The sequence below is a fragment of the Mangifera indica genome, chromosome 1 (assembly GCF_011075055.1).
Source record: "Mangifera indica cultivar Alphonso chromosome 1, CATAS_Mindica_2.1, whole genome shotgun sequence".
NCBI classification, from domain to species: Eukaryota; Viridiplantae; Streptophyta; class Magnoliopsida; order Sapindales; family Anacardiaceae; genus Mangifera; species Mangifera indica.
Window position 1 is genome coordinate 24,409,054 of NC_058137.1, and position 19,404 is coordinate 24,428,457.

The 19,404-nt window shown below is 33.3% G+C and overlaps 2 protein-coding genes across 2 annotated transcripts; both read left to right on the forward strand.

Moving 5' to 3' along the window:
* Positions 1-1,870: 1,870 nt before the first annotated feature.
* LOC123224357 (ubiquitin carboxyl-terminal hydrolase 25-like) lies at positions 1,871-9,115 on the forward strand. The gene is made up of 9 exons (XM_044647998.1): positions 1,871-2,272; positions 2,370-2,835; positions 2,932-3,007; positions 3,095-3,187; positions 5,081-5,167; positions 5,270-6,036; positions 6,745-6,873; positions 8,254-8,401; positions 8,510-9,115. Exons 1-8 carry the CDS (start codon positions 2,044-2,046, stop codon positions 8,375-8,377), a joined length of 1,971 nt encoding a protein of 656 aa, XP_044503933.1. The 5' UTR covers positions 1,871-2,043; the 3' UTR covers positions 8,378-8,401; positions 8,510-9,115.
* A 497-nt stretch (positions 9,116-9,612) lies between these two features.
* Positions 9,613-15,719, forward strand: LOC123224376 (bystin). The gene is made up of 12 exons (XM_044648016.1): positions 9,613-9,834; positions 9,924-10,130; positions 10,424-10,550; positions 10,650-10,701; positions 10,859-11,186; positions 11,328-11,407; positions 12,602-12,649; positions 13,182-13,328; positions 13,754-13,826; positions 13,948-14,023; positions 14,861-14,959; positions 15,383-15,719. The coding sequence occupies exons 1-11, from the start codon at positions 9,712-9,714 to the stop codon at positions 14,938-14,940; spliced, it is 1,341 nt and encodes a 446-aa protein (XP_044503951.1). The 5' UTR covers positions 9,613-9,711; the 3' UTR covers positions 14,941-14,959; positions 15,383-15,719.
* The last annotated feature ends 3,685 nt before the right edge of the window (positions 15,720-19,404 follow it).

Below are 19,404 nucleotides of genomic sequence, written 5' to 3' on the forward strand. Positions count from 1 at the left end.
ACGAAGACGTCTTCTTCTGGGAAGACAATCGTCTTTCCAGGAGAAGACGTTTGAGAAGACAATGAGTTTTGTCTTCTGATGAAGCTCTTCAACTTTTCAAACAAAGATGACGTCAGATCTGAGCCGATCGATGTTCCAAAGGAGGGAAGAGAGGCTGCGCGGAGCATGGTAATGTGCCGAGAGCGCTTTGTCATTGGTGATGGCATCGGGGATTGAAAACTAAACCCTAGAAGGAGAATGTTTTTTTTTTTAAATTCGACCTAGAGGGAAATGGCTAGCTTTTAGGGGTTGGGGAGAGGGGGGAAAGAAATAAAATTTTAAGGAGTCCATTAATTTTAACCGTTTACGGGTGGGTAAATAAGATTTTCAAAATTAATGAGAGAACTTTGAGATAATATAATACTTTGGATGGGAAATAGTCCTTTGACCTTACCAAAATATAAAAGTTACCTTAAAAATAGATTACTGGGTATAAATGATTATAATGTTTGATAAAATTTGGTAGGTATAAATAATTATTGTGTTTGGCAATAAAAGAATAATTATTGTATAAATAATTATTTTACTTAAATATCCTTTAATATAATTATTTTTTATATTATTTGTCATATTAATTAAAAAAAAATTATTTTTATCTTAAAAAATTAATAAATAATAATATAATTATAATAAAATCAATGTTATCTTAGTAATCTTTAAATACTTATGGTGAAGGTGGTAATCAGATTATCACCTATATTATCTTTCATATCAGTATTAGTAATAAAAAATTACTGTAATATTTTATTATTGATAAATCAAATAAGGGAATAAAAGATACCAAATAAATGTATATTTTATTCGAGTTAAAAATATTATCCTCGAACCACGAGTCCTCCACTACATATATTAATATTGATTATTGAATGACAGAAGTTATGATTTATCCTTAAAATAAACAGAGTGAAATTACAAATGTTATTGAAATTGTCATTATTTTCCCCAAATTAGTTCAATTATGTTTGATGTTTACAAAATTATTATAAAATTGGATATTAATTTTATATATCTAGTTAAATAAAAATAGAAAGTTTATATGGAGCTTATTCATCCAACACCCCATAGGTTTGAGCAAGAGAGAGAGAGAGAGAGAGAGAGTGGATAGCAAAGATCATTGATGGGCATTGTCAACAAAGTGAGATACAACAAAGATGTGAGTGAGGTCAAGTCCTGTTATGAAAAAATATCCTGTGTGTGGCACTAATGAGTTCAAGTGTAAATGATAAATAACTAGCAAAGAGAATGAAAGAGACCATGATTGCATCAATGTTGATCAATTATAAATTCTATTGTTGATGGAATGAGTTGTAGATGGTAAGGGGATAATGAGATTGATGTTAGGAGTTAGGCTAAAAGTTGAAACAATGTCGAAAATGAGTCATTCATTGGACACTCAAAAAGAAAAGGGTGAAGATAAAATGAAATGATAAAAAAAAGTGCTGACAACAAAAGAAAAAGAGAAGAAATTGGTGTTAATGCAAAATTGATATTTAAATAGATTTTTTTAAATTTTTGTTGATATAAGATGATATAATAATTTAAAAAATAATATAATTAGAGATAATATGTTAATTTAAATTTTTTTTAATGAAATTGATTTTGAATGAAATTTTTTTTTTAAATCAATCCTAATATATATATATTTTTTCAAATTTTAGGATATTGAAATGATTTTTATACCTTTTTCCATTAGTTTTTTTAAAAGGAAGTTGTAATTTGGTTTTGAAGCTAGGAATAACAGGATTCAAGGGTAGAAAATACAGTTTTCCAAACCTTGGGTAGAAAATAGTCATTTACTCAAAATAAAAATAAAAAATTGAAATGTCTTCAGAAGGAAGAAAGATAGAAAGGGGGGAAGTAACGAAAATAAAAATGAAATCTCAAATCAAAGAGAAGGAAACTGGGGTGTTTTCTACCTCCTCCCTCTTCAGTGCCTCAGTGATAAACGCAAACGTGGCCGCGTACGACCAATGAATCTATCTCAGCAGGCATTGGTCTCCGTTGATGGGACTTCAACACCACAATCTTCAAATGTCTCCGTTGATGGGACTTCGACACCACAATCTTCAAATGAGTTGGCAGCCGAGTTTACTCAGTGATAAACGCAAACGTGGCCCTCCTTTAGGATTACGAAATCTCGGCAATTCTTGTTATCTCAACAGCGTACTTCAGTGCCTCACCTACACTCCTCCTCTCGCTAATTTCTGTCTCAATCTCAAGCACTCTTCTCTCTGTATTCCTCCTTTTTCTTATTAAATGTTTGTTTCTTATGTTTTCGCTCAAGTTTTATTCATTTCTTGCCCTAATTTTAAGATTATATGTTTAATTAGGTGATTTAGCACGTGACTGTCCGTTTTGTATTCTGGAGAAGAGGATTGTGCGGTCATTGAGCTTGGATTTAACTCTGGATACTCCAGCGAAGATCCAGAGTTGTTTGAAGATTTTCGCAGAGCATTTTAGGGGTGGGAGACAGGAGGACGCACATGAGTTTCTGCGTTATGTGATTGATGCGTGTCACAACACGTGTTTGCGTATAGAAAAGTTGAAACGTAAGGGGAGTGACCGTGAGGCGTTGAATGGGAGTGTGGGTAATGGTACTAGTGTGGTTAAGGAGATATTTGGGGGAGCTTTGCAGAGTCAGGTGAAGTGTTTGTCTTGTGGTGCTGAGTCAAATAAGGTTGATGAAATTATGGATATTTGTCTTGATGTTTTGCATAGTAGTTCGCTTAAAGATGCAATGCAGAAGTTCTTTCAGCCTGAGGTTTTGGATGGGAATAATAAGTATAAATGTGACAAGTAAGTTATTTTTTCAAGAACTTTGTTGGTTTTTATTTTTATTTTTATTTTTAAATGGTAGCTTTTTTTTTGTTTGAGAAACTTATACTTGATTAGTTGTAAGAAATTGGTGGCAGCAAGGAAGCAAATGTCAATTCTTCAATCACCTAATATCCTTGTAATTCAACTGAAGGTTTGGAGCTGCTGTTAAGTTTATTGTTGCTTTTTTTGACTTTGTTTTGTGATTGCTTTTTGATTGAATTGTTGGTTGTGTTAATAGAGGTTTGAAGGGATGTTTGGTGGGAAAATCGACAAGATCATTGCATTTGAAGAAATTTTGATTCTTTCAAGCTTCATGTGCAAAGCTAGTCAGGTGTGTACCATTGTCAATAATCTGTTGGTTATGTGCCCTCATAAGTCTTCTTGAGTGGGATTAAGCTCCTGCACAAATGTATGAAATTGTGTGAAAGTCAGTATAGAGTATGTACACCCTCACCTGGATGGTTTTGGAGTCAGAGGATATTGCCACTCCTAGGAGCTGAAGCCTAACAGAATTTTTATCAATCTCTACACATTTAAGTTTTTTGCTTTTAGTGTCCTGGTTATTAAGTTGGTGTTTGTAAAATAATTCAAGTGTGATTTTACAATCGTGCAACTTGTAAGGAAGAACTTAGTATCATCTGACTATCCTAGGCTGGAAAAGAATCACAGGTAATATATTATCTCATAATGTTTCCCCATATTTGTAGTGTGAGTGTTAGTCTTCTTAGAGCCATCTACGATCAGGTGGGAAATGGTAACTGTTTGAAAAAAGAGTTTGTGATTATGGGATCAAATAAATGATCAGAAATTAAAAAATTTTTTAGTAATTCTATGCCAAACTCATAACCAGGTTTAAAGAATGTACATAGACTATGGGTAATTTTACTTCCCAGTAATGGACTTGGAGTCTTGCTACTCTAAAATCCTCTGTAAGTAAAATCAATAGATTTATCATACATACATTATAAAGTTTTTTTTGTGTATATATGACTTTTTAATTGTGAATTAGGTGATAGACATGAGGTATAATGGGAAAGAACTTTTATTATGTTTAGAAGGGTTGGGTGGGGAAGAATCCCTCCATTGTCTAGTAGGAGACATTTGGTCGCAGGTGTTTTTGGTATTCTGTTTTACTGGGTAGTATCCAGATTAGTGGAAATGTTAGTCACTAGTTGGTGAGGAATATTAGACTATAGAAATGTCAACAGTTTTCTCTTTCACCTTGGGCTAACTCATTTTTGAGTCAAAATCAAAAGATAATAAGGAGCAAGAGTAATTTATTGGGTACCTCCATTCAATATGAAGAGTTAATAATGAAAGGAGAGAAAAGAGAAAAAATGTTTCGTATTAGTGAATAACAATAGATAAGGGGTAGGGATAACAAGATCAAGAGATATTGAATTATCACTTTTTTCTATTAGAGGGATTGAGTTTTTTTTTTTTTTCTATTGAAAGAATCAAACTTTTAAAATTTTCTATTGAAGGGACCAAATTTTTACTATTTTCTATTGAAGATACAAATTAATCATCTTGCTTCCAAAAACAAACAGAAACAAACAAAACAACAAGCTTAATTCTGTTTGTTTAGTCCATTCAATGGGAAATATGGAAAATTTGGTCCGTTCAATAAGAATTTGAAAATTTGATCTTTTCAATAGGAAAATTTGAAAGTTCGATCCTTTCAATAGGAAAATCTCAAAGTTCAGTCTCTTCAATAAAAAACTGCAATAGTTTTGTACCTTTAGGTGCAGTTATCTCTAAGGCTAAAGGCTACTTATGTTGTTGAAAGTACTTTTACATAATTGAAGCCCATATTGTTTGCCAAATTGTAATATTATTGTATTGTGTCATGTAGACAAAAATTGAATTCTTGTATTGTTGACTTCCAAATTTTGAAGTGTGATCCAAAATTTATATGGAAAGTTAAGACATAGATGCATAAGAAAATTGGAATCTTTATTTAGACAAAAAAATGCAGACAAGAGGCATCAAATGTTTTGATTATTTTTTAGGAATAAAAAACAGAAGTGGGCTCTCTCTCTCTCTCTCTCTCATACACACACACACACACACACACACAAAAACTAATAGCAATTTTATTGGTTGCATGTGAAGACATGTCATAAACATTACAACACATGGAAGTGATCTCAATGCTATTTGAAGCATATATTAAAAGTTTCTCTTAAGCATTCAGAATTTATGAATTTTATTTGCAACACAGGATCCACAAGCAGAATATAAACTTTTTGGTACTATTGTGCATTCAGGATTTTCACCGGATTCGGGGCATTATTATGCTTATATCAAGGTCTGACTTATTAAGTTTTTATTTTAGTTTAACACATATATGAGTTTGGGCAATTAAGAATGCCATCTGTTTGCTGATATTTCTTCTCTGTTTTGTGTACAGGATGCAATGGGCCGGTGGTATTGCTGTAATGACTCCTATGTCTCACCTTCAACTCTGCAGGAGGTATTGTCTGAGAAAGTTTATATTCTCTTCTTTTCTCGTGCTAACCAAAGACCGGAATCAGCCAGTAGCACTTTTCCTTTGAATGGTGTTAAATATGGTGAAAATGGCAATGGGTTTCATAAAGGCGCAAAGACGGCTGTTCCCTTGAATCCGGTGAGTATTAAACCAAGTGCTGAGCGGTCATCTCAGAAGAGTGTCTCTACCATTTCTGAGGTTGAGAAAGTGTCTTCTACCCCACAACTGAAATTCAATATTTCTGGAAATTTTGGTTGCAAAGGAGTTTCTCCAACGAATAAAGGAAAGATTGATGGTCTTAAGACTCAGAATATGAAAATAAATGGGGCTGTTAAAGATTCGGTTCATAAGGAGAAATTTGATAAAGATTCGTTGATGAATGGGAATGATTCTAACAAAAGTAGAAGAGTTGATGCTCTTGATAAAGAAAATGGTGTCACACCAGCATCGGTAAGCGAAAATGGTGTTACTAAAAATATTGGTTTTACATCAGTAAAACTAGATCACAATGAAGGCAATGTTATGAGGAATGGGATAACACCATCTAGAGGGTCTGATCACACCAAACCGCTTAATGGTAGTATTAACGGCCACTCTGTCTCTGGGAGCAAGAGGAAATTGCTTGAGTGTTGCATTTTGTTTGCACAGGATCCTCAATCTCAGGCAAAAGTTCAAGAACTGAGAGAATTGTATGTGCTTTTACTATAATTGCTTTGGAACTGTTTCTTGTTGGTATAACTTGTGCTGGTTAGGTTTTTTTTCTGTTTGCCACGATTATGCATTTCATTTTGTCTTGGTTCGTTTATGTTCATAATATTCTTCAGTTCTTTTTTAGTCACATGTATCTCACTCTTGCAGCATGTTTCCAACTAATTAGGATTATGAACATTTGATTGAGAAATGGGATTTGAATTATGTCAAAATTTTGTGTCATTTTAAGTCTATAATGTAAGCAGATGGTTGTTTGGGTCTTTTTAATCATTTGATCATTTCAAACATTAGTTCTGAGCCAAAAAATAATAAGTACTTTTTTACAGCCCTGCTAAATAGATACATATGTTGCAACTATGAATGGGAGTATCAGTCCGAGGACACATTTATTTGTGATATTAATGACACTAGATTGTTATTGGATCCTCTTCTAGTGCTTCCTGTAAAGTGTGAAATCTGCCCAATATTTTTTTTCCCATTATTTGTGATAAAATTCATATCTTTTTGTTTTTTGGTTACACATGCTACTATTGCCTGTGGAGTCTATTATGTTTCTTCACTAGGAAGTGAGACTTACGAAAATTCATGGATATTAATATAAGTTATTCATCTTTGCCTTGACTTAAGTTGATCCCTTTTTCTCCAGCTTTATCACTATTTTTTTTTTTTTTTTTCTGACATCTCAGTTTGGAGAAAGAAGCTTCCTTTGTATTACGGTCATGTGGTTGGTCTGAAAACGTGTACAGCTTTATGAGTTCAAGGAAGAGGCTATGTGCACAAGAAGCTGGTAATGCTCCAAGTGGTGCTGGTTTGAAGTAAGTCGTCTTAGTATACTTGAATTATTTGACTGGATATTTTTGTTAAGTTCCCAAGTTCAGATTTTTAGAGTTTTTACTTTGCTATATGGCGGATTGCTCTTTCTTTTTTTGGCATTGAACTGCAACACATGTTTTAAGGACTGGGTGAATATTTTGCTTATGAACATGAGTTTCTAGCTTTGGCAATTCAATGATTTGTGTTTATGAACATTTATTTTGTTCCTGGAGTATGGTATTTCTTCCATGATTTGTGTTTATAAACATAAGTTGCAAGCATTGCCAAGGACACATTAGTGCCAGATGCAGCAATCTATAAATCAAGATGTGCAGAATGCCTCTAATTTAGTAATACTTGTATACATAGTCAAATTTCAGGTTTATATTCTTAGAAAAGTATGAATCTATTGTCAGTATTCTACACGCTTTTTTCATGTCATTCTCAAATTTAAATTCAGTGTGCTAATCGTGTCACTTGGTTAGATTTCACTTGGCATCTGTTTTCAAACACTTGAGGACCCTTCATTCTTTCATTCATCTTAAATCTTAACTGAGACAGAATGTTGGTCTAAATTTGTAATAGATGTTGATGCGTTTATAGTCTAGTTTGAGGGCTGTATAATTTACAAAGTTAAGTGGTCTTTCCTTGGGATTTTGTGGTTTCCGTTGTGCACTTTTTGTATAGCTAATTGATTTAGTAGAACATGTTTCGTGTCTTACTCTAGAAAAAGAAAAAAATGTTAATTTATAGTATATTACTTTGCATGGCGCCACTTGGTGGAAAAGAAAGCAACATTGGGCTTTGAAAAAGGATAGACATGGGTTCTTTTTTGATGATATACTAAAAGATAAGGGCTATTTTGCATAAGTGCTATTAATTAGAGGCTGGAATCTATTATCACTATGGGAGAATCACACATGTAGTCCAACAAATGTTATACCCTTGCAGTTGGAGCTTTAGTTTTAGGGCTTGCACTTTTGCCGCAGTTGCGGGCAGCTCCATCAAGGAGTCCCTATTGCTCCATCAGCCTTCTTGCTGCTAACGCCAAGTTCTTGTTTTTGTACTGTTCGGTTTAGATCTGGATCCAGATCTCCATTTCTTACATCCTTCTAAAAACTGAGTTACCTACTTTCTCATTGTGATCTGAAGAATTATGAAATAGTGTTTTCAGAAATGGCCAAAATGTTCAATGCTTTCATTCAAATAAAAGTTACTTAAAATGATTATTTTGTTCTGAAAAAGGTAACATCAATCATACCTTTTTCCTAAAACAAACAACCCTTTTATCTCTCTAGTTGTCTTCTTTGCTGTTAAACTATTATTATAATTTTTTGGTTGCATCACCTAGAAACGCTGTTCATCCTCTTCGTTCATTGCAGGAAGTTGCTGATAACAGATGCAAAACGAACTTTTATTTCACAAATACCAGAGCCATTGAAAGAGGACCTTATCAAACGTCTCTGGTTATTTGGCAAAGAAAAACAGGAATCTCCAGGTTCTTGATCAACTGAAGTGGTATATTATGAGGTATTAAGCCTGTCAAATTTTAAAATTTCTAATAGGGAATCCCTGATAATTCAGAATCTGGATGGTTGGCTGATGTTTTTTTTCTGCTGCTATTGATAACTTTTGCAGTTCTGTGAGATTTGTTGTTGATGGGGCTTGGAGTAAAAGTACATTCAGGTATAAATACTTGTGTGACTGTTGGTGTGGGTTGGGTAAGAAAATGTTTGTGGTCATGGAGATACACGTTTTCTTGAGACAATGATTGAGAGGATTCCATGACAGTCTTGTTGCTTTGAGCAATATTCCAGCAATTTACAAAACTGTCGATTGAATCGTCTGCCTTGGACAAACACAATTATAATTGTAGGTGCCCTTCCGGTGATGTTGAGATGAAAGGGATGAGCTCAAAAAATTGTGGAACAATATTCTGGTTGACGCTGTGAAGTTGGTTCTGTTGAGAAAGAAATTTTAAAGGGGCGGAATCTTATTCATTTTGTATGATAAATTTATAGGAATCAGCAAAATGTAGCGGGATAGTACCTTTTTGAGTTGTATACTCTTGGTAGTATGACGTAGTGTTTACTTCTTCTGTGCAGTGTACAAGTTTGCAAATTGATGAAATCTGCACTAGGGGTTTTTTATTTTTTTGGGATAAGAAGGAAATCTTATTTGAGTTATACTGTTTTTTGGAGTTAAATCGATCACATAAAGTAAATGAAATTTTGGGTTTAGTAATTAGTTTTACAATTATTATATCAAGGTTATTAAAAATTTAATTTTAATACGTCGTCGATGAACATTGCACTTAAGCTCTCTCACTTGGGAGATTTTAAATCTTTTGTCATTAAGCTATACTTTTATACGCAAATCTGCAATGGCAGTGCGACAAATAATCTGAAATTGCTTGAAAGAAAATCTGCAGATGCAACGCAAAGTACTGTTTATGTATCAAATTAGTTGAAACAAACGATTTCACTAGAATAGTATATTTGTGATATATGGACCTATATGAGCAAAATGAATATAGTTTTGGTGAAGAAAATGATGGGTATTTTAAAATTGAATAATTTAGTAGGTAAAACCAAAGAGGTCTACTTTTTTTTTGTTTTTAAAGTAAAGTTAGGGGTGCAAGTGATAGTTTCTGAAATATGCTGGCTCTAACATATGTCCTAGATTTGCTGGGGTCTAACAAAATTAATATGGATACCGGGGAATCATTGTGGCTACTTATACTCAACAAACGAAACAGCCGCCCCGCCAGGATTTTTGCTTTGCCTCCAACAACAAACAAAGCATTAGGGTTTTGCATCAGCTATTACCAGTTGATTACAATGGCGAGAAAACGGGAAAGAATGCAAAACCCTCAGCCTTTTCTTCCTGCTGACGATGGAAACTCCGTGGCTTCTTCAAAGAAAAGATCTAAACCTTCTAAACGCCACCAAAAGGAAGATAAAGTTAGTGTTCGAAGTTGAATTTAGTGAATTTGACTTTTTTATTTTTGTTATCTGTGTTCTTACAGCTTTATTTTTGGATTATTGTAAAGATGATTTCTTCGGGTATTAGTTCCAAGATTTTGAAGGAAGCGTTGATTCAGCAGAAGGAGGTTCTCGAAGAGACTGAAGAGCCTAAAAAAAACGCCTTTGTTTTCTCCGAAGAAGATCAGAGTAAGCAGCAAGTTGAAGAAGAAGAAGAGGATATCGATGAATTTGGTGGTTTCTCTGAGACTCAAAGTCAATTTGGCAATCATGAGGTATGTGATATGTTGTTTGTTCTTAACTTGTTTATCCTATCCCAAATTGGGAGGTTTTATCCAATGAAAAATGATATCCCTAATAAGAGAAACAGGGCTTGCATTTTGGAACTTGTAACTTCTTGAATTGTAATATAGGATGTGACTTGTAAAATATTGTAAATATGGTATTTGATACAATTACTACTACCAGGAAAAATTTTGGCCTAATTTTCTGTAATCCATCATATGGCTAATTATTTTTGTGGAAAACTAATCGGTTAGTTTAACCTTTTGTTCATCATGTATGGCAGGAAGAGATTGATGAGGAAGATGAGCGATTACTGGAGGCATTCTTATCAAAGGATGCTGGCCCGCAACTTACACTTGCTGACCTCATTATCAAGAAGATCAAAGAAAACGATGCGAACCTGGCTTCAGGTCTTTGTTTTCTTTATCATCTGAGAATCATGTTGGTGCAATTTTTTTTATTATAATTTTTAGCTTGTTCTAATTATCTGTTTGTGTTGGAATTTTCAGAAACCCGCCCCTTACCAAAGTTGGATGAATCCTTCATAAACTTGTATAAAGGGTAATTCTGTTTAAGTTCATCAGTATTAGTCCTTCAAGGAAAAATTCAATGCTTCATGAAAGACTTTTTTTCTTCTGTTTTCTAAAGAGGGATGTATTAATAAATCAATTTATCAATATAATAATAAAAATATTGATGGCATGAACAAAATGTGCAGGGTTGGTGAGTTTCTTAGTAAATACACGGCAGGGAAAATGCCCAAGGCATTTAAGCACATTCCTTCAACACAAATGTGGGAGGATGTCTTGTACCTAACTGAACCTGAAAAATGGTCGCCTAATGCTGTGTTTCAAGCCACACGAATCTTTGCTTCAAATCTGAATGCAAAGAAAGCAGAACGCTTTTACAAACTTGTTTTGCTCCCTCGGATTAGAGATGACATCCGGAAGAATAAGAAGCTCCATTTTGCTCTATATCAAGCTTTGAAAAAATCTCTGTATAAACCTGCTGCATTCAACAAGGGAATATTGTTCCCTTTGTGCAAGGTGTACATCTTCAAATATGTCACCTTAAGTCATATTTGCAATTGCTCTTTGGCCACAAAAATTTATCAATCACATAGTAGTTTGATTTTTCTAGTCATAATGTATGCTCTAAGTTTATTTATTTTTTTTTTTCATATTCAGTCTGGGACATGTAATCTCAGAGAAGCTGTCATCATTGGGAGTGTTATTGAAAAAGTTTCCATTCCTATGCTTCACTCAAGGTATGCATTGTACTCCTAGGTCTTCTAAATACTTGGGCATTGTCGGGAAGAAAAAAAAGGATTAAATCTAGTCGATGTGTGGAAGGATTTGATTTAGGGAATTTGAGGTTAAGTAATATGGTATTTTAGTTGCTAAAATTTTACAAGCAGGCATCTGCTTTGGTTTGGTTATATCCATGTTAGTGGATGATGTTGCTTATTAAATGATCTTTGATTTGAACATTATTTAAAGTATAATATTATACAAGAATTTCTTTTGGATACTTTTTATTTGCAATTGTAAAGATGGGGAAGATTGAGATTTTTGATTGACTAGATCAATTCTCAATTCGAAAATTCTTCACACTAGTTTTCTTTTTTTGGGGGGTAGGGAGAATGCGTGGTTAGGAACACTGTAAACCTCATTCGATTGTGAAAATTCTTTCTTTTTATTTTACATAGTGGGGCAGTAATAAATTCTTTTTTTATTATTGTTACATACTTATTAAAATAAACTTATGCCCCTTCCTGCATTTCCTGCTCATTCTTTTAATTGTGTTCTTGCTTGCTATTATATGTTTTTCATACTCTCTTCCGTTGTTTGATTGAACTTGGATATGTTTCAGCCGTGGACTTCTTTGACACACAACTTGGTAGTCATGTTGAATAAAAGTTTGTAATGGATATTTGAAAATTTAATTTGATGGATATTGAGGGAAAGCTTATCGAGATTATATAGAATATTTGGATGGATCTTTTTGACTAATTGAGGTCAAAGTCTAATATATCACTTCTACTGGGCATGAATGGAGTGATAGTGATGGAGTTATACTGTTTATAAATAAGAATAGTTGTGGAGGAAATTTGTTTAGGGGTCGAAAGGCGTTTTCTTTACTGTATTGTTGATTATATTACCATCATACTGCCCTTCATTTAATTGCTTTCCTGTTCTCATTCAGTTTGCTATTACAAATAAGTTAAATAGGTGTTTTAAAATTTTTAATCATCAGTTGTTGTGGGTATCTGAGAGCCCCGGATGAGAAGTGCCATTGGCTTTCACATGATAGTTAATTGATTAAATTATTTAATTTTGTGAAATTTGCTACTACAGATTTCTGGCTCATGATAACATTTTTATTGAACAACTATACCTTATATTCAAGTTTTTAATTTATATGGGAACCATCTAACTCAAACTTCTGTTTCAAATTACAGTGTTGCTTTACTGAAGCTTGCCGAAATGGAATATTGTGGCACTACAAGGTATGCAGATTTATTATGTCAGCACAAAAGAGCTTGTCTTAGGTGTGCATGTATGAATGCATGTGTTTGTACGAATGCAGTGAGTGTGTGCATGGTGTGCCTTCATGTGCAAAAATGTAACGTTGAGTTGAGTATTTGAAGTAGAAACATTGGCATGTTGTGATTTGAACATTTAACCGGCTGAGAATTGAGGTAGAAAGAGAATTTGTCAGGGATAAGATAGCTTGGATTCTTCATATTAAAAGTTCTGACGCAGAATGCATAGCCTTAGAAGATAATTATAATTTTAATACTGTAAATTCTATGTATGTACAACTGCCTACGTGCAGCATTGAGATGAGAAACAAAGAGAGCAGTGTCACTGTATGTATCTAGGTTTTGGCTGTAGCATGTAAATTGAGAGACAACTCAATCAAAGGAATGCTGCCTTTGCAACTGTAGACGATAGTAAATTCTTTGAAGGTGTCTCATTTTTGTTGTTGCAGAATAAGCTGAAAGTTACTTCATATTATATATTTTTAATTTTTTGCAGTTACTTCATAAAGCTTCTTTTGGAGAAGAAATATGGTTTGCCATATCGTGTAGTTGATGCTATTGTTGCTCATTTCATGAGATTTCTTGAGGATACACGAATAATGCCTGTAATTTGGCACCAGTCACTTCTTGCATTTGTGCAGAGGTTAGCACATATTCAATTAAGATTTTTTTTTCTGCTTCTGTATGTTACAAAAAATTCTTGTTTTGCCTATTGTCATCTATTTGTTTCATGTTGATTTAAATAGTTGTTAACCGCTAAAAAATTTATAGACATGTTGATTTTAGAGTCCAGAATAGAAAAAAAAAGAATGTAAAACCTCTTAGAAGTTTATAAAATGATAATTATGCATTGGCCGGTTTGGTATTTGCAGTCATACTCATTGAAACATGCATCAGAATATATATTGACTGCTTAATATCACTGCATGATAAAATTTCTCACTTCCTATGAGGTTTTTCTACTGTACTTTAAGCTATTTATGCTATTTTACTGTTAGTAATCTTTATAAAATTGAGTGGAAATTGGGCTTTTTTCTCATGGACTTCCCATGTTAATTTTTTTGGCAGGTACAAGAATGAACTGCGGAAGGAGGGTAAAGATGACCTTAGAATTCTACTTAAAAAGCAAAAACATAAATTAGTAAGAGCATTGTCCCTACTGTCTATTTTTCTTATCGCTTTCTCTCTTATCTATCCTGAAAATCCTGGTTTATTTAAGACAAGTTAAGCAGGTTATGACTTTTACTCCCTGCATATATTAGGTTACTCCTGAAATTATCAGGGAGCTTGAAAGTAGCCGCAATCGTGGTGAGAAGGAGGACGATCTTATGTTGATTTATATCCTTTGTTTTGTGAAAAGCTTCATATTGCCAACAATATTCTTTTGGGAGTTTGTGAAAATCACATATTCTTGCACATGCAGTGGTTTTTTTTTTTTTTCTAACATTCATGAAACTTTCCCTGTTTTTAATCTTGGGATGTTATGTATCCATTATGAACCAGTAGCAGTCTTCATACCTCTTGGTTCTTCCAATTCAAAAAATGAGAAAGAAACAAAAGTTCTTGGAAACTGTTAGGACTAGGTACGCGTCAGAAACCGAGGCAAAATTTTTCTTAAAGCTTTTGAGTTTTAAGTTTCTAAGTTTGTTTTTGTGTAGGAATGTTTTATAGCATTCATGTTTCAAAGAATTACGGCAATGTTTGCTTCAAGCTAGGAATTACCATTGTCTTGAATAAAAACATCATTGAAGAAGTTTGACATCTTGTGGGAAGGGTAATAAAAAGTACTTGTTAATGTTGTAAAACAACCTTCAATATCTGTGTCTTGTGATATACATATTCATGATTTATATATGTTTCCTATGTATGGTTATTAAAAATGTCAGTAAAAGTCAGTTAAGAGATTGACTGATGCTGCCAAGAACTGAACTTGAGATTTTTAAATTTTCTAAGTTGGTATAGAAATTTACATTCTTTGTAATGCTAGCAATAAAATTCATGTGAACTGAATCATAGGGCGATGTTTTCTGCATGAACACATTCCACATCTGAGCTTTTGATAGCTTTCACTTTGAATGGGTCTAACTTCTGGAATGAAAATAAGCTATGATTCGCCATGGTACATTTCATTTTTCCTGGTCATATTCAAAAACTGTATTCCTTGACCTTTCTTACCTAGACCTATTTCTGTGATCAATAAAACAATTGAGGAAGACAGGTTTGATATTCCAGATGTACCTATGGAGGAGGATTGAATATCTACTACCTTGCTTGGTATGTCATTGGTTATTTGTAATTGATAAACTTAAATTTAGTAACTGTATTATTTTATCTTGGGTTTGCTTGGATATCAATTTTACCTGAAAAATTAAAAGCCTTGGGATTGTTTTATTCCCTAGCATTTTCTGGTCACTAAAGCAGTTTTTGTTTTTATAAAAACAAACTCTGTTGGCTTAGTATTCCAGAAAGAATTTTTCAAGGGAGTTTTCCAGAACACCTTTATGAATGAGGTTGAAGAAAGCCCAAAATTTAAAACAAAGAAAAATCCATCTGTATTGTTATTCGTGTTAACACTTTTTCAAGAATATCGACTAGGAAAGATGTTGATGTGCCATTATCTTCCCATGGCAGCTAGGTGCTTTCCATCTGTTTTTTTAATTCTATGTAAATACACTTATTTTCTTAAGATGGTTATAGGTTTACTTCCTGGTGCTGTTCGCCAACCGAAATTCACGAGGAGGGCTTCAGATATTATTGTTTGAGGTACTGCAGTTTTGTTCTTGTATGAAAGAATCTCAAAAGCAATAGATCCAGATTATAGTTGCAGAGAAAGTTTTGAAGTTCAGTGGAATGTGATCCAAAGTTAATATCTATTTTCCACCAAAACTACAATTTTTTTTGTAAGAAATTTATCGTATTTATTTGAGTATTGCCTCGACTAGAAGAGTTTAGATGTAGTCTGGATAAAAAGCAAGGATGTCCTGTTCTTCTATAAGAAATTGTCTCTTGATATGCCATTAAAATGTTGCTATCACTTGTTTTGCAACCAATTGTTTTTGAATCTGGAAGGATTTGGACAAGTTCAGTAAAACAATGCGTACATTTTTTTTTAATACACAATTGATGTGTCATCGAATGATTGTGTGATTTTGAATTATAAATAAAATAATATCTAATCACATGTTAAAACATATGTATTGCACTATGTAGTCATTAATTTGTGGCTTGATGAGAATACCTCACTATAATTTTCCTGGTGTTTAAACTTTCATATTTATATATTTGTATATAATGTCCTAAAACTCTAAAGGTAAATTACCTCACCCCCATTAGACTGAAAATCTTACACTTTCTACCTCAATGGTAAAAACACAAAAACACATCTTATTGTATTGTTGTACTTTAATTTCTCAGGTCCAGTCAAAATTTCACCATTATTGCCTATTTTCCATATAATTTTAATAGTATATCAGTCATATAACAAAACACAATAAGTATAGAACAAATATTCTTACTCTTACACCCCTGTTTAAAACTGGATCTGGACAGTCGGATACTACCTAGAAATTATTTCAAGGTAACACTTTAATTGTCCATATCTAGTCAATTTTTTGTCATTATTGTCTGTTTCATTGTAAAATATATGAAGCAAATAACAGTATACAATAATTATAGAACTCAGACTAATCTTTATACCTCAATTTAATGATTTTATTTTTTATTGATTTTTTTTGTTTTTGGTGTGAGATTTTACAAATGAAAATGTGAGATAGTGTAAATAGGAGTTAGAGATTGATAAGTTTGAAGTGAGATTTTGCAAATACAATATACAATTTAATGATTTGTCATTTTCTTGCATCAGAATTTACAATCATTGAGGAACTAGAAGTTAGAACATAACATTTTAAATGCTCTCTTTCGTTTTAATATCAATCCACTGATAGAACCAGTCTGCCTTTTTAGTTGTATTTCATTATGGCAATCATGCATGCATAAAATAATAGAGAAAAGAAATCATACATGTCTTGAATGGCTGCATTTGTTTTCTATATGCTTGTATATTTATCCATTAATCAAATCCAGTACCATTCTTTCTGGTCTAAGGTTTGCCACGTCCATCACTCAATTATTATAACTTAGCACCATTTTTTAAATCATATATCAGCATGAATGAACCCAGAAATTATTTATGAAACTGCAACAGATAAAAAGTAGTGGTGTTTTGTTGCCAGTTTTGTTATGAAGATGGTGAGATGATGTACTTAAGGAGATTATATTCTTGGAATTATTGTTTTGTGGGTGAGGCATGCCATGAAGTCATCAAAAATAAGCAAAGCTGAGATGGAAGTCGATGCGTCACTAGAACTTGTACACGTAGCACTTCTTTAGAAATAGACTTTAAAGTTCTCTTTCAAAATTCTGTGTCACAATCTTTCCAATAAAGGGGACCGCTTTTCCTTCCATTGACACGTACAGATCACTGTTTGTCTCTTTTGCAAGCCTTTTTCTGTGGATTCTTCGCAGCTTTCAAATGTTTGTCGGCTGAAAATAGCTGGTATATATATACATATACACATATATGCATTTGCAATTTGAGGTTTGAGAATTTTCTTGGAAAAATGTTTTATTATGAATGGTCTTGTCTTGTGGGCCTAAAAATTAAGATTCTCTCTTGAGGGCTGTGGATGTGAGAGCCAGAAGATGAATATCTATTAATACTGGTTGCTGTATCTTCATTCATTATATATCTCTGAAAAGGTATTTTATATTTTTACCTATTCGACACTCATCCAGATTTATCAGTTTTTGTTTCCTTCAGGTAGCAAATAACTCAATTTGTATATTCTTGTGTCAGCTTACTTGTTTGATTCTAAGTCTAGCCAGTCATCTTATGTTAATCTTTGAAGCACCAACTTGAAACTATCGCCCAGTTGGTGCTTCAAAGACCAGAAAATTTACAACCCCATGTGTAGTTAATAAAAAAATAGTTATTCATCTTTTACAGATGATGATCAAATCAAAACAGCCATTCGAAATCTCTGCGCTTTACGAATCTATATATATATATATATATTTCTGTGGCTGTAACATCTCTTCGGTGACGCCTCTTGCTCTATGCTCATGTTTCAGAGCCGACGCCCATGTTATACAGACTTTGAACGATCGCAGAATATATATTTTCATGTTTTTTACTTCATATTCAGTCATAATTTCTGCTAATGAAACGAGGGGAACTGGCTGATGGCCGCAATTTACATATGCATGCGTGTACAAATAATATTAATTTTCATGTTTTTGGAGTCTTTCTTTCTGCTGAATCCATGTAGAAATTAACCTGTGCATATTCTTAATATATATATATATATATAATGAAAGTTGCTCCAGTTCTATTTATCCTCTCTATCACACACACACACACACACACACATATCATCCTTGGAAATATATGGTTAAAATATCTGAAGCTTCGTTTTCACATGCAAATGTATACGTCTCAGTTTGCATCACATATATTTTGAGACTTGCAGATTTGTGGCCAAGACCAGGCCACCAAATTTGCTTATGCAAACCTTTGCTCACTGTTTACTAATGTTTCAAAGTTACAACTCAGCTGCATGAGCTGTAGAAATTTCTCGATAGTTTGATGAGAAAATATCAAGCTGACTAATTGCGGCATGCACCTGTCGATATTCATCCATTGTGGGTAGTAAAATGTGCATATACAGATTGCTGATCCGAAATATTTGGGATGGATCTAGGCCACACAGAAAGATAAAGATGGGTTAATTAGACTTTTGGCCTTAGCAAGAGTGCACCCATGCATGACTCTGAAAATCTCAGACGGCTGCTCTGTGACCACTCATTTTCATAAATCTGCATAATTCAATGCTTAGTTTACGATACCCATATCAAACTGAGAACGTCGACCATGCATGTGAGCATAGAATTTCTCACTGATAATTAAATTTGCGGCTGCTTACGCTTCCATTAATGTTGACGCTAGCTTTTCTGCCATTGTTTTAAATTCTGAAACCTTTATATTTTTTGCTACCAGGCTGCTGAAATCATGGAAATCCTAAAATCAATCGAAAATAGTATGTGGGTAATTCTGGAAACCTCTAAATAGCTCAAAGTACCTAAATTAGTACTATTTTGATTTGCTAAATGTATGCCCATGCCTGGCTGTCTTTGCCTACATGCATGCACACTTGTATTTATTGCAAAAAATTAATCTATCAATGTATTATTTTCTTCTTTTTTCATTTTTTTTACATAATATGCATTGAATTAGTAAAACTTTTTTTCTCTCTTAATGCTCTTAACTTGACAGAAAACTCGCATTTACTTTCGTCTAACTGGAAGAACTCATGGTAAAAACTGTATTTTGTCTCCAATTACAGAGCCACTGACTGAGACGACAGTTTAGCAGTAAATTATGGAAGGTTTGGTGATATTCTAAAGCATGGTTGATTCGACCTCAAAAGACAATCCGGATTGGGTGGGTTTCTTGATCCTTAACCAAAACAACAATAATAATGAGATTTTGTTCTCCTTTCGCAATCAATATATGCCTAAAGCTTCTAATTTTTGCCACATGCCTACAACAATAGCCACAAATTCAATTCTGCCATGTGTTATTTTAATTTCCTCTTATGATCTAAATGTTTCACGTGTGACCAATAAATCAGAATTTAAAACTCAGAAATTAATCAATTAGG